The following is a 25,904-nucleotide window of genomic DNA, read 5'->3' as shown; positions in this document are numbered from 1 at the left end:
GGGTTGGACGCAGCCATTACGTTCATATGCCGCGCCATACGGCCTGTGCACACACCGGCCATAGCGCGCATGCACGACCATTCACCATGAGATTGCATCTCGGAAGTTGATTGACAGGCGACGGGCATTCATGGGCGGTGACACGTCGTTTGGCTAGGAGGAGACCAGGAAACACAAGCGTGTCATGGCCGTGTTTGGGGCAAGCCTATGACAACGTCTGCGTTTCTTGCGTATGGAAACATGGCGGTGGTATTCCTGCCTATGCAGCCAGTTTGCGCAGGCAGGGGTTGACCTCTACTCAATGCAGTCACAATTAAATTGCAAACTCATTGTGGGGCAGCGCCACCATGCTGGGCGGCCTTGTCCTGTACTTCGCAGCGCCCAGCATGTTAGTATATGGATGCAGATTTTGCTGCGGGAGCAAATTTGCGTCCATCTCTGAATAAGCCCCTCTGTGTTACTACATAGTGATATCAGGTGTGACAGAACACAGCCAGGACTCTGTGTGACTGTGTAGTGATATCAGCTCCCATCATATCCCAGCCCCTGGGGGTAATTCCAAGTTGATAGCAGCAGGAAAAATTTTTAGCAGTTGGGCAAAACCATGTGCACTGCAGGGGGGCAGATATAACATTTGTAAAGAGAGTTAGATTTGGGTGGGTTATTTTGTTTCTGTGCAGGGTGAATACTGGCTGCTTTATTTTTACACTGCAATTTAGATTGCAGATTGAACTCACCACACCCAAATCTAACTCTCTCTGCACATGTTATATCTGCCCCCCCCTGCAGTGCACATGGTTTTGCCCAACTGCTAACAAACATGCTGCTGTGATCAACTCAGAATTACCCCCCCCTGTGTGAATGTATAGTGATATCAGGTGTGACAGAACACAGCCAGGACTCTGTGACTGTGTAGTGATATCAGGTCCCATCACATCCCAGCCTCTGTGTGAATGTATAGTGATATCAGGTGTGACAGAACACAGCCAGGACTCTGTGACTGTGTAGTGATATCAGGTCCCATCACATCCCAGCCCCTGTGTGAATGTATAGTGATATCAGGTGTGACAGAACACAGCCAGGACTCTGTGTGACTGTGTAGTGCAGGTATGTCCAAACTGCGGCCCTCCAGCTGTTGAGAAACTACATTTCCCAGCATGCCCTGACACAGCTTTAGCATTCTCTGACAGCAAAACTGTGTCAGGGCATGCTGGGATATGTAGTTTCACAACAGCTGGACGGCCGCAGTTTGGACATGCCTGGTGTAGTGATATCAGCTCCCATCACATCCCAGCCAAGGTGTGAATGTATAGTGATATCAGCTCCCATCACATCCCAGCCAAGGTGTGAATGTATAGTGATATCAGGTGTGACAGAACACAGCCAGGACTCTCTGTGTGAATGTATAGTGATATCAGGTGTGACAGAACACAGCCAGGAATCTCTGTGTGAATGTATAGTGATATCAGGTGTGACAGAACACAGCCAGGAATCTCTGTGTGAATGTATAGTGATATCAGGTGTGACCGAACACAGCCAGGAATCTCTGTGTGAATGTATAGTGATATCAGGTGTGACAGAACACAGCCAGGAATCTCTGTGTGAATGTATAGTGATATCAGGTGTGACAGAACACAGCCAGGAATCTCTGTGTGAATGTATAGTGATATCAGGTGTGACAGAACACAGCCAGGAATCTCTGTGTGAATGTATAGTGATATCAGGTGTGACAGAACACAGCCAGGAATCTCTGTGTGAATGTATAGTGATATCAGGTGTGACAGAACACAGCCAGGAATCTCTGTGTGAATGTATAGTGATATCAGGTGTGACAGAACACAGCCAGGAATCTCTGTGTGAATGTATAGTGATATCAGGTGTGACAGAACACAGCCAGGAATCTCTGTGTGAATGTATAGTGATATCAGGTGTGACAGAACACAGCCAGGAATCTCTGTGTGAATGTATAGTGATATCAGGTGTGACAGAACACAGCCAGGAATCTCTGTGTGAATGTATAGTGATATCAGGTGTGACAGAACACAGCCAGGAATCTCTGTGTGAATGTATAGTGATATCAGGTGTGACAGAACACAGCCAGGACACTCTGTGTGAATGTATAGTGATATCAGGTGTGACAGAACACAGCCAGGACTCTCTGTGTGAATGTATAGTGATATCAGGTGTGACAGAATACAGCCAGGACTCTCTGTGTGAATGTATAGTGATATCAGGTGTGACAGAACACAGCCAGGACTCTCTGTGTGAATGTATAGTGATATCAGGTGTGACAGAACACAGCCAGGACTCTCTGTGTGAATGTATAGTGATATCAGGTGTGACAGAACACAGCCAGGACTCTCTGTGTGAATGTATAGTGATATCAGGTGTGACAGAACACAGCCAGGAATCTGTGTGTGAATGTATAGTGATATCAGGTGTGACAGAACACAGCCAGGAATCTGTGTGTGAATGTATAGTGATATCAGGTGTGACAGAACACAGCCAGGAATCTCTGTGTGAATGTATAGTGATATCAGGTGTGACAGAACACAGCCAGGAATCTCTGTGTGAATGTATAGTGATATCAGGTGTGACAGAACACAGCCAGGACTCTCTGTGTGAATGTATAGTGATATCAGGTGTGACAGAACACAGCCAGGACTCTCTGTGTGAATGTATAGTGATATCAGGTGTGACGGAACACAGCCAGGACTCTCTGTGTGAATGTATAGTGATATCAGGTGTGACAGAACACAGCCAGGAATCTCTGTGTGAATGTATAGTGATATCAGGTGTGACGGAACACAGCCAGGACTCTCTGTGTGAATGTATAGTGATATCAGGTGTGACGGAACACAGCCAGGACTCTCTGTGTGAATGTATAGTGATATCAGGTGTGACAGAACACAGCCAGGAATCTCTGTGTGAATGTATAGTGATATCAGGTGTGACAGAACACAGCCAGGAATCTCTGTGTGAATGTATAGTGATATCAGGTGTGACAGAACACAGCCAGGACTCTCTGTGTGAATGTATAGTGATATCAGGTGTGACAGAACACAGCCAGGACTCTCTGTGTGAATGTATAGTGATATCAGGTGTGACAGAACACAGCCAGGAATCTCTGTGTGCAGGGCCGGCTCTACCATTAGGCAGCTTTAGGCGGCTGCCTAGGGGCACCGGCTCCTGGAGGGCGCCACTAAATTCATCTAGCAGAAAACTGAAGGATGACTCTGTGTGCGGCCTCCTCTTTACACTGCGCTGGCTGCTGCTGTGGGTCTAATCAGGTGCAGCCGTCGCTATCAGGCTGTACCACAGAGTGCTTCAGCGCTTCCTCCGTGCTAACAAGTGTAACATCATGTCATATGAAGGCACATAGGAGGCGGATGTAACAATGGCTCCCCAAGGGGCACCTCCACGGCCACTCCTCATAGTCCTGATGCAGGACCCTGGATCCCGACTCTCCAGCAGCAAGCAGCACCTGACTACATGTCTGCACCTGCAGCGTCGCTGTAATGCTGCTGCCGCCTGTAAGAGGGGCCATACCAATTATGAGGGAAAACAAGAAAACACTGGGGGTAATTCCAAGTTGATCGCAGCAGGATTTTTTATAGCAATTGGGCAAAACCATGTGCACTGCAGGGGAGGCAGATATAACATGTGCAGAGAGAGTTAGATTTGGGTGGGGTGTGTTCAATCTGCAATCTAATTTGCAGTGTAAAAATAAAGCAGCCAGTATTTACCCTGCACAGAATAAAATAACCCACCCAAATCTAACTCTCTCTGCACATGTTATATCTGCCCCCCCTGCAGTGCACATGGTTTTGCCCAATTGCTATCAAAAATCCTGCTGCGATCAACTTGGAATTACCCCCACTATTAGGTAAGTAACCCATGGGGTTTTCTGCAGGACCACAGACAGTACACATCTTACAGCCTGGTGGGTGGGTTGCTCTTGTAAACAGCATAATTGGGAAACACAGGCACTGGGGTACAATACAGTACATATGGAGGAGGGGGGGGGGCAGTAATTAACTTACAGAGGGGGGATGGAACACAATAAGGAGCATACATATATATATATATAATATATGTATATATGTATATAATACTGTATGTATGTATACACATACAATTAAATTTCCCACCATTCCCACCAGACCCCTTATACAGATGCAGTGTATACAAGACAGACAGACAGACAGACAGACAGATTATTCCAGCACTCAGCAAAAAACATTAAATTGGCCTCAGTATCCTATACAATTGCCAACATGCCAGCTAGCATGTATACATAGGCAGAGAGAACGGTCATCACTCAAGGATTTGAACGTAAAAGTACTGTATATTGTGAACAAACTCACAAAAATATACTTTTTATCACTTTAAAAGTCCATGAGTGTTGTTTCTTCTTTCTGTATATGTATAATAATGCAACATACCCTAAGGCTTAGTCCACCTAGTGGCTACCTGCATCTTCCGTCTGAAAGGTGGTGGGGGGGGGGGGGGTTTGCAGGTTAGGGGGCGCTAGGCTGGAGATTTGCCTAGGGTGCATAGAGACCTTGCACCGGCCCTGTCTGTGTGAATGTATAGTGATATCAGGTGTGACAGAACACAGCCAGGAATCTCTGTGTGAATGTATAGTGATATCAGGTGTGACAGAACACAGCCAGGACTCTCTGTGTGAATGTATAGTGATATCAGGTGTGACAGAACACAGCCAGGAATCTCTGTGTGAATGTATAGTGATATCAGGTGTGACAGAACACAGCCAGGAATCTCTGTGTGAATGTATAGTGATATCAGGTGTGACAGAACACAGCCAGGAATCTCTGTGTGAATGTATAGTGATATCAGGTGTGACAGAACACAGCCAGGAATCTCTGTGTGAATGTATAGTGATATCAGGTGTGACAGAACACAGCCAGGACTCTCTGTGTGAATGTATAGTGATATCAGGTGTGACAGAACACAGCCAGGAATCTCTGTGTGAATGTATAGTGATATCAGGTGTGACAGAACACAGCCAGGAATCTCTGTGTGAATGTATAGTGATATCAGGTGTGACAGAACACAGCCAGGAATCTCTGTGTGAATGTATAGTGATTATCAGGTGTGACAGAACACAGCCAGGACTCTCTGTGTGAATGTATAGTGATATCAGGTGTGACAGAACACAGCCAGGAATCTCTGTGTGAATGTATAGTGATATCAGGTGTGACAGAACACAGCCAGGAATCTCTGTGTGAATGTATAGTGATATCAGGTGTGACAGAACACAGCCAGGAATCTCTGTGTGAATGTATAGTGATATCAGGTGTGACAGAACACAGCCAGGACTCTCTGTGTGAATGTATAGTGATATCAGGTGTGACAGAACACAGCCAGGAATCTCTGTGTGAATGTATAGTGATATCAGGTGTGACAGAACACAGCCAGGAATCTCTGTGTGAATGTATAGTGATATCAGGTGTGACAGAACACAGCCAGGAATCTCTGTGTGAATGTATAGTGATATCAGGTGTGACAGAACACAGCCAGGACTCTCTGTGTGAATGTATAGTGATATCAGGTGTGACAGAACACAGCCAGGAATCTCTGTGTGAATGTATAGTGATATCAGGTGTGACAGAACACAGCCAGGAATCTCTAATAGGCCCTACACACTTGGCGATATTCTGAAAGATATGAACGATCTCGTTCATAAATGAACGAGAACTCGTTCATATCTTTCAGTGTGGAGACTTAAGCGATGAACGATGCGCGTCCCCGCGCTCGTTCATCGCTGGTCTCCCGTCGGCTGTGCATGCAGGCCAATATGGACGATCTCGTCCATATTTGCCTGCACTTCAATGCAGCCGGGTGACGGGGGGAGTGAAGAAACTTCACTCCCCCCGTCACTGCCCCCCCGCCGCCGGGTCGCTCGTCGGCCGTATCGGCCGTCGGGCACCTCGGCGGCACATCGCCAAGTGAGTAGGGCCCATTAGGCCGCATGTATCTCTGTAGTAAGAGGCATCACAATAATTCTCCATGTATCTCACCCTAATGATCTCCAGCTCCTTTTCTCGCTGTAATAGGGTTTTCTCAAGTTCTGCCACCCGCATCATGTTCTCATTCTCCAAATCTAGCAGCTTTTCAGTCATCTGGAGGAGAATCATAACTTCAATAATTAAGTCCTTATGCAGCTCAAAATAACAAAACCTACTGAAAGCTTTACCACCAGTCATTCCATAAACCCATATAACTAATCAAAACTGAAAGGAATCCCGAGACACAAAGAAAATCCCCTTGGAAACTACTAAATATTGCAAAGGGGAAGTTTTAACACAACCACAACAAACTGAGGAGGAGCGCTAGTCTTCATTTAGTGACAAGGCCCTGAGCAGTTTATTAATAAGGCATCAACTGTGTACACATTTCTTGCAGCAAAAGTATAAACACAGAGTATGTGCAATATAAAGAATATAAGCAGTGCACATTCCAACACCTTCTGTGTTTCTTATCCCATAAAACAGCCTACAAAGGACTATTATGGGGCAAGAAAACAATATAATGTAGTTAAGACCTTATATATGGGGAGATATACTAAGCCTTGCATAGTGATAAAGCGGAGAGAGATAAAGTACCAGCCAACCATCCCCTAAATGCCATGTTACAGGCAGTGTTTAAAAAAATGAGTTAGGAGCCGATTGGCTGGTAGTTTATCTCTCTCCACTTTATCACTCTCCATGGCTTAGTACATCTCCAAAGAGCACAGGAATTGTCACAATTGAAATATATCATTATTTATTTAGAAGCATAGCATGCAATAAGATTATAACTTCAAAAATGCACTTCTAAAATACACACAGAATATATAAAAAGGAACAGACTCCAAACATTCTATACAGTAAAAATTCACACCTATAGCAATTAGATGATCAAATCTGTAACAAATAGCTAATAAGGTCAAGCCACTAGGTCAATCTAATTGATCTAAAGAGGATATTAAATCAATGGATTATTCTGAAGTTGATGTTGGTTTTAACAAATATTAAAAGCAACAGTATAGGGTGCAAATGTTACAATGGTAATTGAAGAACTCCAAAGAAACATCAGTCGGTTCTCAGCACACCAGTAGTTAGGTAGCACATTATTCTCCTGATGAGTGTATATGCAGGATGCCCCTTACTCCAGCAATTGATGAACAAAGTCACAAATACTGTGAAAGGAAGCCTATACAGTAAATGCCGACTCTGGCACAGGGCAGGTGCAGCTGCCATTACTAATGATGATGCTTGCAGTACAGCTTCCCGCTTGTAGCCATATGGATCCTTGCATTATCATAAGGTAGTAAATCTGACTTCTACACCATAAAACAAATACAGCTACTTTGTGCCTGGGTCATATAATCATCCCCATAGCACAGAGGTTCTTAAACACAGTCCTCAAGGCATCCCAACAGTCCACGTTTTAGGTATATTCATGGCTCAGCACAGATGGTTAATCAAATTGACTGAGGTGTTAATTTAGTCACCCGTGGCCAAGCATGGATATACTTAAAAACCTGGACCGTTGGGGTGCCTTGAGGATTGCGTTCGAGAACCTATGCCATAGCATTTTGGAGATTGATAAAGCAATGACTGCAAAGCACACATAAAACAGTACGTATGAATGGTCCAAAGTTAAGCGCAATGTCCTCAAAAGACTCTTATTCCTACTTTCTTCCCTGACGAGATCTTCACACTCTCAGGGAACAGAGAGGAGAAAACAAAACAACTGGTTACATCGATTCCTAGGATGACCCTGTTAGTCGGCCATATTCCACAATGACTCGCCTAGCAACAGTGAGATGCATGCACAAAGGTTTCTTTGGGTCCTCCAGTTTTTGATCAGTATCAACCCCTCAGGTAGGTATCACACTTGACTTGTGTATTTCCATTTAGAGACAACTCACCTGGTAACTGGTATAGCCATTCATATAAAAGGTATCTTTACATCAGGTCTTAAGTTCCAATACTAGCTGGGGATTGTCATGGATAAATCAGCAAATGTCCACAAGATCCACGTTAACTTTAAAAGTAGTTTATGCCACATGTATCACAGACAATCCAAAAAGGTAAAAATTGTCCAAAGATAAAAATGCAGGGGAACGTGACCTTTATGTGACCTGACCTTTATGGGCATGCATCGCACTGTTTACTAGATGAGTTATTGTGGACTATGGCCGACTAACAGGGTCAACCTAAGAATCGGTTTCCTGAGAGGGTGAAGATCTCATCATGGAAGAAAGCAGGAATGAGATTCTCTTGAGGAAATTGCGCTTAATTTTGGACCACTCATACGTATTGTTCTGTACTGAAGGGGTAGTGCTCCTGAGTGTGTACTAAGCTGAAATCCAGAGGCGCAGGTGGCTTTCACATTTGTTTGCTTGCAACACAGATGTGTATTCATACATCTACATCACGCACACGCTAGGTCCTGGTGTGGATGAGCCACCAGATCATCTATGAGACTCTGTTAGCATTGGGTGTCTTTTTTGACAAAAATGTGTCTTAGTCGCAATGCGCACACTGTGCAGTCTAATTGAATACACTGCATAATATACTACTATATAGTTAATCTTTTAAATGAAGTTCATTTGAACTACGTACAGATGTGTCCTCATAAATCATTGCTCTGCAGTCGTACCAAATGGACACTTTCAGCACGCCAGGTCCCGCAAGACTCTTTTAGTTTTTGGGATGTCTTTTTTTGCGGAGACTGCGCCTTAGTCGCAATGTGATGCGACCTAGGATGCACCAGGAGACTTTGCGGATTAATTTGGTAAGTGACACTTGTATATCTGTGCGCAACTGAGTCTGTGTACAACATAACTTGGCTCCATGGCCGCTGCATCGTAGCATTTTGTATACAGATTCAGAGACCCCCAATCCATCACCGCCTGCACTAATGTATTGATGCCTTTTCTATCCCAGTAACTTTTTTGAACTAGAGTGCATACATATAACTGATGTTTTACATACATTATTTTGCCACTTTACGTACCAATAAAATTACTGTTTACCATTATCAATTCATCAGAGCAGCCATTAATTTAGAAAGCAAAAAGAGAATACATCCAGCCATGCAACAGAGGAGGACTGTATGTACTTACATGTGACAGATGTTCCTCCAGCTCCTCTACTTTCTCCAGTGCAACATTCTTAGTCTCAGCATCTTCCAGCAAGCCTCCAACATCAAACACATTGTCTAGATAGGCCTGAATCTGCACCAGCAGTTTCTCGCTCTCGGTGTGTTTAGACTTCTGGAAGAAAACCAAAGCATCAGAGCGTGAGATATTGGCTATGAAGCTGGTAGTACACTGCTGGGCTCTCCTCTTGCACGGAGTCAGGAAAATGAACATTTCTAGTTCTTACCTCCAGGAAGTCCTCAAGGCCTAGCTTGGTGAACTCGAACTGTAGATGGACACGGAAGTTCATGTCTTCCACAGAATGGACAACAATGTTAATAAACTGCATACAAGCAACCTGTGGGGACAAGAGTCTATTTACTACCAGGGCAGAGAAGGTCGTCAGCAAGAATACTGAAACCTTAATAAGATGCATCACTTGCCATGAAATCAATGTTACTGTCCTCATTCCGGAAATACTCCATGAGCTTCTCAAAGCGATGCTTCTCCTTGCAGACCTGAAATAGCCCAGACAGCATTAGTATAGCCAGAAAGATGTTATGGATTTGTTTACAGTCATGGTGGCATGAGATCCTTAGTGAAAAAAAAACATATATAAGAGAGCACACAAATTTATGAATACAAAAGGAGTACATATTAAAAAGTGCACAATAATTAATAGGATAGCCTATAACAATATAATGTACCAGGCTGACCGTAACACAGAGCTGCCCAGAGCGGCTTTTATGCACTCACCCTAATGATCAGCTCTACTTCTAAGATATCAGGTTAATGTTGATTCATCTTACCTCTTTGAAGTTGTCAAATGCCGACAGAATGATTTCATGTCCTCCTCGGACCAGGCACACGGCAGCCAGTAATTCCAGGACCAAAGCTTTAGTCCTATGTAATGAATAGAGTGTTTAACTTAAAAAAACAATAACTGGTTCTTGGTTTCAGTGGCCTATTTAAAGCCAAAATATAGAATTGTGCTAAACAACCATTACATAGAATACAGAGGAGCACATAATGGCACAGAATGTATTTCAGGGCAGGATATAAAGACAAGTCTATAATGGAGCAGTGTTGGGCAAGTCCACCCAAGCAAGGCTGACCCCGCAGTAGCTTTCCAGAAAGACACCAATCCATGGTACAGTACTGTTACTATTCATTACTATGCATTCTATTCAGTACTGCCAAATAGCATGGGAACTAGAAATACTGACAGTATACAGTACAAAGTGAGGCCATACCAATGTATAGGACATTGGTGTGGACTCATCTAGAATACTGCGTTCAATTCTGGAGGCCATATCTTCAGAAGGATATTAATACATTAGAGACTGTACAAAGAAGGGCAACTAAAATGGTGCATAGCCTACGTCACAAAGCTTACCCAGAAATACTAAAACATCTCAATATGTATAGTATGGAGCAGAGAAGGGAAAGGGGGGACTTTCAAATATATCAAGGGTTTTTACAAAGTCCAGGAGGCAAACAATCTTCAAATAAAGAGAAGTATTAGAACATGAGGACATGCACTGAAACTAGAGGGAGAAAGGTTCAGGGGAAATTTGAGGAAAAATTACTTCACAGAAAGAGTAGTGGACAAGTGGATTAGCCTCCCATCAGAGGTGGTAGAGACTAAGACAGTAGAGCAATTTAAGTATGCGTGGGATAGACATAAGGATATCCTTACAAAGAAATAAGGATCAAATAAGGTTTGAGGTAAAAATATAGTAAAAAAGGGGCAGACTAGATGGCCCAAGTGGTTGTTATCTGCCATCACATTCTATGTTTCTATTACCTTGGATTCTTGTTGTTCAAGCTAAGAGCGATTTCATTGACTGCGTGAGGATGGGACATTACTAGATTGAAGCCATACTAGGAAAAAAAAGGAAGAAAAAGGAACTAATGTCAGAAAATGTAAGTTCTTAGACAACTATTTACAGGTGAAACTCAGAAAATTAGAATATCGTGCAAAAGTTTATTTATTTCAGTAATTCAACTTAAAAGGTGAAACTAATATATTATATAGTCTCATTACATGCAAAGTGAGATATTTCAAGCCTGTATTTGTTATAATTTTGATGATTGTGGCTTACACCTTAAGATAACCCCAAATCCAAAATCTCAGAAAATTAGAATATTACATAAAATCAATAAAAAAAGGATTTTAAATACAGAAATGTCGTGCCTCTGAAAAGTATAATCATGCATATGTACTCAGTACTTGGTTTGGGCCCCTTTGCATGAATTACTGCCTCAATGTGGTGTGGCATGGATTCTATCAGCCTGTGGCACTGCTGAGGTGTTATGGAAGACCAGGATGCTTCAATAGCGGCCTTCAGCTCTTCTGCATTGTTCGATCTCATGTCTATCCTCTTTCTCTTGGCAATGCCCCATAGATTCTCTTTTTTCTTTAGCCCAGGTAAGACACTTCTGGCATTGTTTGTTGTTCAGTAAGTGGCTTGACAAGAGGAATACGACATTTGAAGTCCATGTCCAGGATCCGGCTGTGTGTGGTGGCTCTTGATGCACTAACTCCAGCCTCAGTCCACTCCTTGTGAAGCTCCCCCACACTTTTGAATGGCCTTTTCCTTTCAAGAAAAACAGAACTGGTCTGTTGCTCAGTGGTCCAAAGTCCTCTTTTCTGATGAGATCAAATTTTGCATCTCATTTGGACACCAAGCTCCCAGAGTATGGAGGAAGAATGGAGAGGCACACAATCCAAAATAATTGAAGTCCAGTGTGAAGTTTCCACAGTCTGTGTTGATTTGGGGAGCCCTGTCATCTGCTGGTGTTGGTCCACTGTGCTTTATTAAGTCCAGAGTCAACACAGCTGTCTACCAGGACATTTTAGAGGACTTCATGCTTCCTTCAGTAGACATGCTTTATAGAGACGCTGACTTCATTTTCCCGCAGGACTTGGCACCTGCCCACACTGCCAAAAGTACCAAAACCTGGTTCAATGACCGTGGGAGTACTGTGCTGGATTGGCCAGCAAACTCGCCTGACCTGAACCCCATAGAGAATCTTTGGGGCATTGCCAAGTGAAAGAGGAGAGACATGAGACCAAACAATGCAGAAGAGCTGAAGGCCACTATTGAAGCATCCTGGTCTTCCACAACACTTGAGCAGTGCCACAGGCTGATCGAATCCATGCCACGCCGCATTGAGGCAGTAATTCATGCAAAAGGGGCCCAAACCAAGTACGGAGTACATATGCATGATAATACTTTTCAGATGGCCGACATTTCTGTATTTAAAATCCTTTTTTTATTGATTTTATGTAATATTCTAATTTTCTGAGATTTTGGATTTAGGGTTATTTTAAGGTATAAACCACAATCATCAAAATTATAACAAATAAAGGCTCGAAATATTTCACTTTGCATGTTATGAGTCTATATAATATATTAGTTTCACCTTTTAAGTTGAATTACTGAAATAAATTACCCTTTGCACGATATTCTAATTTTCTGAGTTTCACCTGTAAAGTATCTGTCTCTAAACATATAACATTGAGAGCATCATAATCCCTTTTTTGGAACATACTAATTTAAAGAAGGTATAAATATATATAACTATATAGGGTTGTGAAGAGCAATAGCCCACTGTTACTGTCTGCTGACATAATTATGTTCAATATTATGTGTATGTAAAAATAGGATTTTGGTACTTACCAGGTAAATCCTTTTCTTTGAATCCATAGGGGGCACTGGAGTACTCTTGGGATATGGACGGTTCCACAGGAACTAGGCACTGAATAGTTAAACTTTGACTATACCTCCCCTCCATATCCCAGAGTACCTCAGTGTTTTTTTACTGAGCCGAACTGGAGCTATAGAGGTTGACAATGGAGAAATACATATAACCAAAAAAAAAACGGACAACAATAAAGTTGACACAAAACAAATCTGACAACTAACAGTTGACACCAACCAGATAAATTTCTAATTTGAAACAGTCGGTAAGAGTGTGTTACCATAATATTCCCTGCACTTACCACAACCAGGTATCAACTGCTCTGGGTGGGCGTCCAGTGCCCCCTATGGATTCAAAGAAAAGGATTTACCTGGTAAGTACAAAAATCCTATTTTCTTTTTCATCCACTAGGGGTCACTGGAGTACTCTTGGGACGTACCAAAGTTTCCCCCGTGGGCGGGAGAGCTATTTGGCACCTGTAAAACTAAACGGCCAAAGCTAGATGCTGATGCCGCAAAAGTATCAAACTTATAAAATCGCACAAACGTGTGCACTGACGACCATGTAGCCGCACGGCAAAGCTGTGTCGTAGAAGCTCCACGACCAGCTGCCTATGAAGTTCCCACAGAACGTGTGGAATGAGCTGTTACCGATGTAGGCGGCTGTAACCTAGCCTGAAGATAAGCCTGACGTATGGTCAGTTTTATCCATCTGGATAAGGTCTGCTTAGAGGCTGGCCAACCTCTCTTGGCAGCATCATAGAGAACAAACAACGTATCCATCTTACGAACTGTAGACGTTCGGGATACATAAACGTGTAAAGCGCTTACCACATCCAGAGTTTCAGAATGTCCTGTCAACACAGGAACTACTATTGGTTGGTTGATGTGAAAAGAGGACACTACTTTTGGTAAGAAAGCGGGATTCGTCCGAAGTTCCGCTCTGTCATCATGAAACACCAAATACGGTGGCTTGCATGACAAAGGCACCCAAATCTGAAACCCGCCTTGCCGAAGCCAAGGCTAGGAGAAAAATCGTTTTCCAAGTGAGAAACTTAATATCCACTTCTTGTAAGGGTTTAAAATATGAAGACTGTAAAAAATCTAACACCAGATTCAAGTCCATGGCGCAGTAGGTGGAGTGAATGGAGGCTGTACTCTGAGGACACCCTGCATAAAGGTGTGTACCGACGGTAATAGAGCCAATCTTCTTTGAAAGTAAATTGACAAAGCAGATATCTGCACCTTTAGTGTAGATAAACGTAGACCTCCATCTAACCCCATCTGTAGAAATAACAAAAGACGGGATAACTTGAAAGAAGATGTCGGAACCTTCCGAGCTTCACACCAACCTATATAGGCACGCCAAATTCTGTAATAATGAGCTGCCGTAACCGGCTTCCTAGCTCGTAACATGGTTGGAATGACTGATTCTGGAATGCCCTCTTTCCTTAAGAGGGCGGTCTCAACAGCCACCCCGTCAAACGCAGCCGCGCTAAATCGGGGTAAAGGAACGGACCCTGTTGTAACAGGTCCGGACGTAGTGGGAGCGGCCAAGGATTGTCTGCAAGTAATCCGCGAAGATCCGAGAACCAAGCTCTCCATGGCCAATGAGGCGCCACTAGTATGACTGTGACGGACTCTCTTTTGATCCGTTTTAGCAATAGAGGGAGCAGCGGAAACGGTGGAAACAGATACACTAGACTGTATGGCCACCTGACTGTGAGAGCATCCACCGCCACTGCCTCTGGATCTCTCGTTCTGGACATATACTGGGGCGTTTGATGATTGTGGCGAGATGCCATCAGATCCACCTGCGGGCAACCCCACCTCTGGACCAGCATGTGAAACACTTCTGGATTTAATGCCCATTCTCCTGGATGAAAATCCCGACGACTGAGATAATCCACCTCCCAGTTGTCCACTCCCGGAATGAACACTGCTGACAATATCACTTGGTGATATTCGGCCCAATTGAGGATTCGAGCTACCTCCTGCATTGCCATGCGGCTTCTCGTTCCGCCTTGTTTGTTGATGTATGCGACCGCCGTCGCATTGTCTGACTGCACCTGAACAGCTTGAGCCTGCAACAAGTGCACTGCTTGTCGCAAAGCATTCTAAATTGCCCGGAGTTCCAGGACATTTATAGACAGCAATCTTTCGTGATCCGCCCAGAGGCCCTGGAGCTGAAAATTTTGAACTACAGCTCCCCAACCTCTGAGACTTGCGTCTGCCGTGAGAATTATTCAATTCCAGGCGCCGAACCGTTTCCCTGCGGTTAGATTCTGTACTTTGAGCCACCAGAGTAGAGACACTCTGGTCCTTGGAGACAACCTTACCCTGTGGTGAATCTGTAAATGCGAACTCGACCACTGTGCGAGCACGTCCAGTTGAAAAGGACGTGAGTGAAGTCTTTCGAACTGAAGCGCTTCGAAAGCCGCCACCATTGTGCCTAAAAGGCGAATGCACAAATGAACCGATACCGTGCGTGGCTTGAGCACTAATTGTACCAGATGACGAATGACCTGTACTTTCTGTTCGGGTAGGTAAATTCTTTGATCTACCGTATCGAGAACCATACCTAGGAATTGAAGTCGTTGAGACGGAACTAGATGCGATTTCTTGAAGTTGACAATCCAACCGTGGTGAACCAGTACATTGTATGTCAGCAATGCCTGTTGAAGGAGGATTTGTTGAGACGGAGCTTTGATGAGTAAGTCGTCCAAGTACGGAACTATTATCACTCCTAGGGATCTGAGATGAGCTATCATCACAGACATCACCTTGGTGAATACCCGAGGCGCTGACGAGAGGCCAAACGGTAGAGCCTGAAACTGGTAATGGTTCTGTCGTATTGCAAACCGCAAAAACCTTGACGAGGAGGCCAAATCGGAATGTGTAAGTACGCATCCTTGAGATCCAGCGCAATCATGAATTCCTGTGGCTCTAGACCTGCAATTACTGACCGTAGAGATTCCATCTTGAATCTGTAGTAAGTGACGTACTGATTGAGGCCCTTTAAGTTCAAAATTGGCCTGACCGAGCCATCCGGCTTCGGTACCATAACAGACTGGATTAATAACCCTGACCCTGTTGGTGCACAGGGGCCGGAACCAAAACTGCTGCGTCCAGCAGAGACTGAATGGCAGTCTGCAGAATCGCCCTCTTGCCGTCCGACAGAGGCAGTCCTGTCCTGAAAAACCGCATTGGCGGGAGACAGTCGAACTCTATTTTGTAACCTGTTAAAACTAAATTGCGGATCCACCCATCTGTGGACGTCTGAAGCCACGCCAACTGGAATGACTGAAGACGTGCTCCCACAATAGGAGATCCGAGATGGGCTGCACGTGGTAGTGAGGGAGCTCTTCTAGAGAGGTCCGACACCCACAGCTGCTTTAGCAGCTTTCACTATCCCAGACCCTCGCCTTCTTGGAAGGGGGAAAGGGATTCCAAAAAAAATCAAAAAATTCAGTAATTGTGGATCAAGTTCCACAAGCCTAGTCTCGGTGAGCACCGAAAAAACACTGAGGTACTCTGGGATATGGAGGGGAGGTATAGTCAAAGTTTAACTATTCAGTGCCTAGTTCCTGTGGAACTGTCCATATCCCAAGAGTACTCCAGTGACCCCTAGTGGATGAAAAAGAAAAAGGGTTTGCTGATCTATCAATGTTGAATTGAGCATATTTTTATTTAAGAAAAAAATTCTACTACGACACTGACTATCTGTATGGATTGTTGGTCAATTAGAAAGCAATTAAGCGCCCTCTGATTCATTTGGTGGTGATACGTGGTTTGGATCCTCACCAACAGGAGGATTGTTTTGGAGGTGCAATAGCGCAAGATAAGCGCAAGATAGCGCAAGCGCAAGATAAGGGCAAATTTGGGTTTGAGGTATATATATATATATATATATATACATACATACATACATACATACACTGTAAATATGCGTGTGTGTATGTATGTATATATATATATATATATATATATATATCATAAATGTTTTAACAGTTTATTAGCTTAAAGTAATATGCATTGTTTTAGCTATGATTGACAGATTCCTAAGTGAAATCCTGAACCCTGTACATCATTTCTTAGACAACCACTGCTAATTAGTGGTATGACTGCAAGTCTAATCTCAACCCTACATCTAGACATGCGTGACCTCATCCAAATGTAACCTGCGCACACATACTGCTGTACTGATCAGCAATACATTTTATAGCGTCATTGTACCTGGTAGTTCATGATGGCACGGAGACACATGATGCACACGTGTACGTCGTCCTTCTGGCTGACCAATCGAGAGTTCTTCAAAGCCTTCTTTCCTGGTAATGTATTGTAGCTGCTATTAGGAGACAGTAAGTTTACAGGGGTTATTGAACTTTCTGACTTTAGCACTAAACTATTTAAATATCAGTTCTTTTGGTGCCCATACACTTGTGCGATGCCCCGCGACGCGACATCGCGGGGCATCGCACCAGCAGTTCAGGTGCGATGAAATCGCACCTGAACTGCCAAAGTGATTACCATGCGATCATGCAATAGATTGCATGGTAATCACGTGATGGGCACGTTACCGCCGAGTGGGAGTGGCCTCCAGCCGCTCCCGGCGGGTGCCCATTGCGCTACGATATATTGCATATTTTTAAAAACACATGCAATCGCACTGCGATTTGATAAATATTAACTGCAGCACATACTATCTTGAGACGCGAGATTCAACCGGCGTGCCCGCACATCGCATCGCAAGGTACCTAAAATGTGCATACAATCCTTTGAGTTCTCTCACAGATGCGGTCGAAATCAAAGGTTAGCACCATTAGGCTTCTTCACAGATGTGCAATACAACTGTACTAAACACAAAGTTTCCATTGAGAAAATTCATAGCCTTACGTCTCCCATGACCACATAGCGGAGTTTAAAGTTTTTCAAGTGCATCACTCTATTCTGACGGGGTGTAGTATGTTATGCCGGCACTCAACATACCGGAGCCGGGAGCCCAACCGCCGGCATGCAGGCAGCAGGGTGAGTGCAAAAGAGCACCTTGCGGGCTCACTGCGCTCGCCACGCTGCGGGCACGTGTCGTGGACACCCCAAGAGGGAGAATTGTTGTCAATATGCTGGCTGCCGGGATTCCGGCGTTGGTATGGTGAGTGCCGGGATCCCAACAGCCAACATATCAAATGCCTCCTGTTCTGGGGTGTAGTATGTTATGCCGTCTGATGCTGTATAATTCTCTTAGCAGTAACACTCACAGAAATGAAAGTGTCAGTTTTATTTACTGACAGTCAGCAATTGTAAACTATTTATTGGGGCCCGTACATGTACAAATTAGCTTGATAATGAAAGAAACCAAGCAGATATTTAGTTCATTTTCACATAGGATTATTCTCTTGTCTTATCTCCCCAATGTACCATCAATGAACCTGTAAACTGGGGTCACTCAGTCATAGAAGACTAAACAGAGTTGCATAGCAAGACCAAAATCGTCAAAGATGCATTAGCTTTAGAAATACACAAATGCAGGGTGGCTAAAACATTATTTAAATATGGACCCCTTAAATTTGTAAGCAATAATGACCCTGTAATATAATACACCTTTTACATGAAGAGAACAGATATGGAAAAAAACATGGCATCATGGCGAGCTGGATGCAGGAAGAACTGGCAAGGCGTTGGCACACAAATACATACCGGAGCACAGACTGGCGGGCAGAGCGAGCGAGGCCGTTGGTGAAAGGGGCAGGGAGGGTGTTGGGATTCTGCAGATCCTCGATGGATCTGCTCCAGGGTTTGGACTTTTCAACCAAGCCATCCTCCCCATTTTCCATGCCCTCAAAATCAAACCTACATCAAAAAGGGACACAGAAGAAGCTTGAGCGGCCAAGACACAGAGAGAGAGAGGACTGGGTAAAGCAAAGCCATGAAGCAGCAGCGAGATGGTTTTCAGCATGACAATATGCAAGAACTGAAGCGGCTGGGACCAAAAACACAGACAACTGCAGTCAGCTTTACATGGCAGACAGCGCAGCTGCGCGGGGTGGAAACTGTGATTTGGAACACATGCTGCTACTTCAGCACCAGGACACAGGAATTTACAGTGGATAATAATCAGTGTTCAATGTGCACAGATTTTCCTACTACAAAAACCCAAAACTTGTGGTATTTAAGCCCTAGGGTGTTTCTCCCACGTATGTTCCAGCAAGACAACTTTACAGTCTGTACTTACATAACCGCACACTGTGCAAATGAGAGATACTCCACCAAAACATCCAGGCCCTTGTTGTCATTGTTTAAAAACTCCCGCACCCACCTGTAAAAGAAAACAGAAGACTATGACATGAAGGGGAACATCGTAACTGGAGGAAACCATACCTAGGCAACAAGATTACATTCTGGACTAAAGACACTGAAAGCAGAGACTATTCAGAAGAATCATACAATATTATCAGTAGAGAACCAGTCTGCAAAACTAATACAGGTTGAGTATCCCATATCCAAATATTCCGAAATACGGAATATTCCGAAATACGGACTTTTTTGAGTGAGAGTCAGATAGTGAAACCTTTGTTTTTTGATGGCTCAATGTACACAAACCTTGTTTAATACACAAAGTTATTAAAAATATTGTATTAAATGACCTACAGGCTGTGTGTATAAGGTGTATATGAAACATAAATGAATTGTGTGAATGTAGACACACTTTGTTTAATGCACAAAGTTATAAAAAATATTGGCTAAAATGACCTTCAGGCTGTGTGTATAAGGTGTATATGAAACATAAATGTATTCTGTGCTTAGATTTAGGTCCCATCACCATGATATCTCATTATGGTATGCAATTATTCCAAAATACGGAAAAATCCGATATCCAAAATACCTCTGGTCCCAAGCATTTTGGATAAGGGAGACTCAACCTGTAGCATATAAATACTAACCAATCCCTATTCTTCAATGCAAGCTGTTGTGTCTTCAGCGGTTTTGGCTGCTGGATTTAAAAAGGTTCAATAATAATAAATATAAAACCCATATGTGCTTTGTATTTAATATTACGGTCCTTTAAATCCAGTGACCAAAACTGGATTTAAAGAGCCACATAGTAAATGTAAGAGTCAGATAGTAAGTGTAGCCTTAGACCTCTATGTTATGAAACCCGTTCATTAAGGTAAAACAGGAAAACGGGAGGCAGGGAAGGTTCTCTTATGAAAGAAAATGACAGACAAACCCATAATGTCAACATGCTTTCACCTATTATTGATGCTGTGCTATTTCTATACAGTATTATTTTAACTAATAGTCAATTTACAAAACCGCATGAACATCCATTGTGCATTATACAAGCTTAAACTGATAAATCTTTACACGTCTGGGCCCTTAAGCGAACACTACACTACATAGGATTCACCATTCAAATGTTATATAATCCTGTAACTATAAATGAAAATCATCACATTACCCAGCTTACGGGTTGATTAAGTTAGGTTTGAGGCACCTCGCCCTATGAGTAAGTGCGGCCATATGGCGCACTTATAGTTGCTCCAGACTCGTACATTTTTGTTTGCAAAAGGCTGGATACTAAACTCTGCCTTTCCGAGGTGAGATTGGGGTAAAAAGAAGCAAATGAGATGGGGAAAGATGATTGCCGGCGTTTCCCCACCATTGCAAAGGCAATATGCCCCCACACACTTAATGGAATCTATCTCTTAGAACCACTTATACTGTATAACCAGCATTACATTTTCTATGATATTCAAACTAGTATTAATGGGGGACATGCAACCATTAAAGACATTATACAGCAACGTGTAAATGACATGTATGTATTTATACAGAGACTGATTAGTACTGAATTGTGTTATTTTCCGTCAAAACAAATGTGTGCTCTATGCCTCTTGCTGCTGATTAAAGTCAAAATACCATACAGCTAGGAGATACCGTTCATATGTACAATACTGCTTTCTGCAAACATCTAGACGTCAATTCTGTTTACCGAGACAACGGACTGCAACAGAAGAGGCAATTTTATTTTAGGAGGTCACACATGTGACATCCACGGAACAGTTTACAAAATTACTAGTTTATTTTAAAAAAAACACACTACACATTAAAAGTCAGCTTTAATGCCATTCAACGCCAAGGTTTAAAAGTTGTTAATTTGTTTCCGGTCACATCCAAAGGTTTTTACTTCACCTAACAGTTCAGATGTCAGATTCTCTATGCAATGATGGTATATATTAAACATAATAGCGAAAATGAAATCAGCCCTGAAAAGATCCGCAATATCACAAGGTCTCCATTCAGTGTGTAATGTTGCTGCGGTGTCATGTAAGATCAGAACCCCGGCTATGCAAGTAAAGAAAATAAACAACTGTAAGCACTTCTCCCCTCATAGACTGTTTGGTCTGTGAAGTAATATCTAGCAGTTTCAGTCAGAGGCTAGTCAGCAGTTCAATAACAGACTGAAACCAAAACACAATAATGATATCATTATGCTTAACCCCATCTATGCAATACAGTAATGTATGTGTTCTCTTTCACTCTGATTAACTTCATATATGGAGAGTAAAATTTGATCAAGTATAATACTGGTGTCTCACAAAGATGAAGCTCAATTGAATGATACTTACAAATACAAAAAATCCTGCCACTATTATTAGTATGTGTAGGTTAACAAGAGAATGATTTGCATCGGAATAGAGCTGTCACCATCTAACCATCACCAACCAGAGGTGTTATGTGGGCTGAATGTACAAGTGATTGTAATGAGAGCAACATGAAGATGACTGATAACTAGCTTTTGCAATGCCTTACAGCTAATATACAGTATATTTGTGATTTATACTGATGAGGCTATAGAGTGTCCAAAAGCCCCACAAAAATACACACCACAAACTAAAACTACTCTCCCTGTTATGCTGGGTACACACTGATGCAAAGTGTACCTAGCGGATATTTCACATGACATATCGGAACCTGGGTAAACATTGAGAAATGTTAATGAACGACAGAACAATCATTGTTCCGTCCTCCATTAGCATACATGGTGTCGTCAGTGATATCGTCCGGTTTGATGTGCAGACCGTGAAACCTGCCGACGTTGCTAGCAACCGCGGGCAAGCACATATCGGACATACACAATGCCCAATATGTGCCAAATATACGCAGAATTGAGGATATGTTGGTCCTGTCCGCCAGATCTGATGACATATCACAAAGTGTGTACCCAGCTTTAGGCCCAGATTTATCAATCCTCGGAGGGTGATAAATTGCACGGTGATAAAGTACCAACCAACCAGCTCTTAACTGCCATGCTACAGACTGTTTGAAAAATGACAGTTGGGAGCTGATTGGTTGGTACTTTATCACCTTGCAATTTATCACTCTCCAAGGCTTGATAAATCTGGGCCTTAGTTTCTTTGTTAGAGGCCAATAGTGTGGAATATGGGAGGAGGGATACACAAAATAATTTATATTATCTACTGTATGTTACATAACTAGTGACAATGCAAGATTGGAATGGTCACAGAAGGATGGTGAGTCCCTGACAATGTTACAGTGCATCTGGAAAGTATTCACAGCGATTCACTTTTTCCACATTTTGTTATGTTACAACCTTATTCCAAACTGGAATAAATTCATTTTTTCCCTCAAAATTCTACACACAATGGGGGTAATTCCAAGTCGATCGCAGCAGGAAATTTTTTAGCAGTTGGGCAAAACCATGTGCACTACAGGGGGGGCAGATATAACATGTGCAGAGAGAGTTAGATTTGGGTGGGTTATACTGTTTCTGTGCAGGGTAAATACTGGCTGCTTTATTTTTACACTGCAATTTAGATTGCAGATTGAACTCACCACACCCAAATGTAACTCTCTCTGCACATGTTATATCTGCCCCCCCCCCCCTGCAGTGCACATGGTTTTGCCCAACTGCTAAAAAATTTCCTGCTGCGATCAACTTGGAATTACCCCCATTATCCCATAATGACAAAGCGAAAAAGGTGTTTTTGAGATTTCTGCTAATTTATTAAAAATAAAATACTAAGAAATCACATGTACATAAGTGAAGCGCTGTGAATACCTTCCGGATGCACTGTATAACAACAAGTTCAGTTACAGTCAATAATAAGAGTTTAAACCTGCCGGTAAATCTTTTTCTCGTAGTCCGTAGAGGATGCTGGGACTCCGTAAGGACCATGGGGATAGACGGGCTCCGCAGGAGACATGGGCACTTTAAGAAAGACTTTGGATCTGGGTGTGCACTGGCTCCTCCCTCTATGCCCCTCCTCCAGACCTCAGTTAGAGAAACTGTGCCCAGAGGAGACGGACAGGACAAGGAAAGGATTTTTGTTAATCTAAGGGCAAGATTCATACCAGCCACACCAATCACACCGTATAACCTGTGATATACTATCTAGGTAACAGTATGAAACAACAACATATCATCGGTCCAAAACCGACGAAACTATAACATAACCCTTATGAAAGCAATAACTATATACAAGTCTTGCAGAAGTAGTCCGCACTGGGACTGGCGCCCAGCATCCTCTACAGACTACGAGAAAAAGATTTACCGGTAGGTTTAAAATCTTATTTTCTCTAACGTCCTAGAGGATGCTGGGACTCCGTAAGGACCATGGGGATTATACCAAAGCTCCCAAACAGGCGGGAGAGTGCGGATGACTCTGCAGCACCGACTGAGCAAACAGGAGGTCCTCCTCAGCCAGGGTATCAAACTTATAGAACTTTGCAAAGGTGTTTGACCCCGACCAAGTAGCAGCTCGGCACAGCTGTAGTGCCGAGACCCCTCGGGCAGCCGCCCAAGACGAGCCCACTTTCCTAGTGGAATGGGCCTTAACCGATTTTGGTAACTGCAATCCTGCCGTAAAAATGCGCCTGTTGAATCGGGTTACAGATCCAGCAAGAAATAGTCTGCTTTGAAGCAGGGCAGCCAACCTTGTTGGCTGCATATAGGACAAATAGTGCTTCTGTTTTTCTGATCCTAGCCGTTCTGGCCACGTAAATCTTCAAAGCCCTGACCACATCAAGGGACTCGGAATCTTTCAAGTCACGTGTAGCCACAGGCACGACAATAGGTTGGTTCATATGAAAGGATGAGACCACCTTAGGTAGGAATTGAGGACGGATCCGCAATTCCGCTCTATCCATATGGAAAACCAGATAGGGGCTTTTATGTGATAAAGCCGCTAATTCCGAAACTCGCCTAGCCGAAGCCAAGGCCAACAACATGACCACCTTCCAAGTGAGATATTTCAACTCCACTGTTTTAAGTGGTTCAAACCAATGTGACTTAAGAAAACTTAACACCACGTTAAGGTCCCAAGGCGCCACCGGAGGTACAAAAGGAGGCTGAATATGCAGTACTCCCTTCACAAAAGTCTGTACTTCAGGCAGAGACGCCAATTCCTTTTGAAAGAAAATGGATAAGGCCGAAATTTGAACTTTAATGGAGCCTAATTTTAGGCCCAAATTCACTCCAGTTTGTAGAAAGTGAAGTAAACGGAGCATTCCTGGCCTCGCACCAAGAAACATATTTTCTCCATATTCGGTGATAATGTTTAGATGTCACGTCCTTCCTAGCCTTTATTAGCGTAGGAATGACCTCATCCGGAATACCTTTTTCCGCTAGGATCCGGCGTTCAACCGCCATGCCGTCAAACACAGCCGCGGTAAGTCTTGGAACAGACAGGGACCCTGTTGCAACAGGTCCCGTCTTAGAGGAAGAGGCCATGGATCTTCTGTGAGCATTTCCTGCAGATCTGGATACCAGGTCCTTCGTGGCCAATCTGGAACAATGAGTATTGTTCTCACTCCTCTTTTTCTTATTATTCTCAACACCTTGGGTATGAGAGGAAGGAGGAGGAAATACATAGACCGACTGGAACACCCACGGTGTCACTAGGGCGTCCACAGCTACCGCCTGAGGGTCTCTTGACCTGGCGCAATACCTTTGTAGCTTTTTGTTGAGACGGGACGCCATCATGTCTATTTGGGGCAGTCCCCACCGACTTGCAATCTGTGCGAAGACTTCCTGATGAAGTCCCCACTCTCCCGGATGCAGGTCGTGTCTGCTGAGGAAGTCTGCTTCCCAGTTGTCCACTCCCGGAATGAACACTGCTGACAGTGCGCTTACATGATTCTCCGCCCAGCGAAGAATTCTGGTGGCTTCCGCCATCGCCACTATGCTCCTTGTGCCGCCTTGTCGGTTTACATGAGCTACTGCGGTGACGTTGTCTGACTGGATCAGAACTGGTCGGTCGCGAAGTAAGGTCTCCGCTTGACGCAGGGCGTTGTATATGTCCCTCAGTTCCAGGATGTTGATGTGAAGACAAGTCTCTTGACTTGACCAAAGGCCTTGGAAATTTCTTCCCTGTGTGAGTGCTCACATACCTCGGAGGCTGGCGTCCGTGGTAACCAGAACCCAGTCCCGAATGCCGAACCTGCGGCCCTCTAGAAGGTGAGCACTATGCAGCCACCACAGGAGAGATACCCGGGCCCTGGGGGACAGGGTGATCCGCTGATGCATGTGCAGATGTGACCCGGACCATTTGTCCAATAGGTCCCATTGGAAAGTCCTTGGATGGAACATGCAGAAGGGAATTGCTTCATATGTCGCCACCATTTTTCCCAGGACTTCAGTGCAATGATGTACTGACACTTGTTTCGGCTTCAACAGGTCCTTGACTAGAGTCATGAGTTCCTGCGCTTTTTCTATCGGAAGAAAAACCTTTTTCTGGTCTGTGTCCAGAATCATGCCCAAGAAGGGCAGGCGAGTCGTAGGATTCAGCTGCGACTTTGGAATATTGAGAATCCAGCCGTGTCGCTGTAACACCTTCAGTGAAAGGGATACGCTGTTCTGCAACTTCCCCCGTGATCTCGCTTTTATGAGGAGATCGTCCAAGTACGGGATAATTGTGACACCCTGCTTGCGCAGGAGCACCATCATTTCCGCCATTACCTTGGTGAAAATTCTCGGGGCCGTGGATAGCCCAAACGGCAACGTCTGAAATTGGTAATGA

The 25,904-nt window shown here is 43.7% G+C and overlaps 1 protein-coding gene across 8 annotated transcripts in view; it reads right to left on the bottom strand.

Annotated features, from left to right (window-relative positions):
- FMNL3 (formin like 3) overlaps positions 1-25,904 on the bottom strand; it is a 218,091-nt gene that overhangs the window by 38,241 nt on the left and 153,946 nt on the right. For 7 of the 8 annotated variants that reach the window (XR_010213200.1, XR_010213197.1, XM_063952755.1 and 4 more), the window contains exons 5-13: positions 19,094-19,177; positions 18,559-18,711; positions 17,098-17,209; positions 10,962-11,038; positions 9,964-10,057; positions 9,598-9,672; positions 9,402-9,512; positions 9,140-9,289; positions 6,045-6,146 (exon numbers count right to left, since the gene is read on the bottom strand). Coding sequence is in view for 6 of the 8 variants with exons in the window: in XM_063952755.1 (XP_063808825.1) it covers positions 6,045-6,146; positions 9,140-9,289; positions 9,402-9,512; positions 9,598-9,672; positions 9,964-10,057; positions 10,962-11,038; positions 17,098-17,209; positions 18,559-18,711; positions 19,094-19,177 (958 nt within the window). In the remaining 2 variants the exon portion in view is untranslated. The remainder of the gene's footprint in view (positions 1-6,044; positions 6,147-9,139; positions 9,290-9,401; positions 9,513-9,597; positions 9,673-9,963; positions 10,058-10,961; positions 11,039-17,097; positions 17,210-18,558; positions 18,712-19,093; positions 19,178-25,904) is intronic. The other variant, XM_063952761.1, reaches the window with a different exon arrangement.

Source organism: Pseudophryne corroboree, chromosome 2 (assembly GCF_028390025.1).
Source record: "Pseudophryne corroboree isolate aPseCor3 chromosome 2, aPseCor3.hap2, whole genome shotgun sequence".
Taxonomy (NCBI): domain Eukaryota; kingdom Metazoa; phylum Chordata; class Amphibia; order Anura; family Myobatrachidae; genus Pseudophryne; species Pseudophryne corroboree.
The sequence above is the reverse complement of the archived record's forward strand: the minus strand, read 5'-3'. Positions and strand labels throughout refer to the sequence as shown.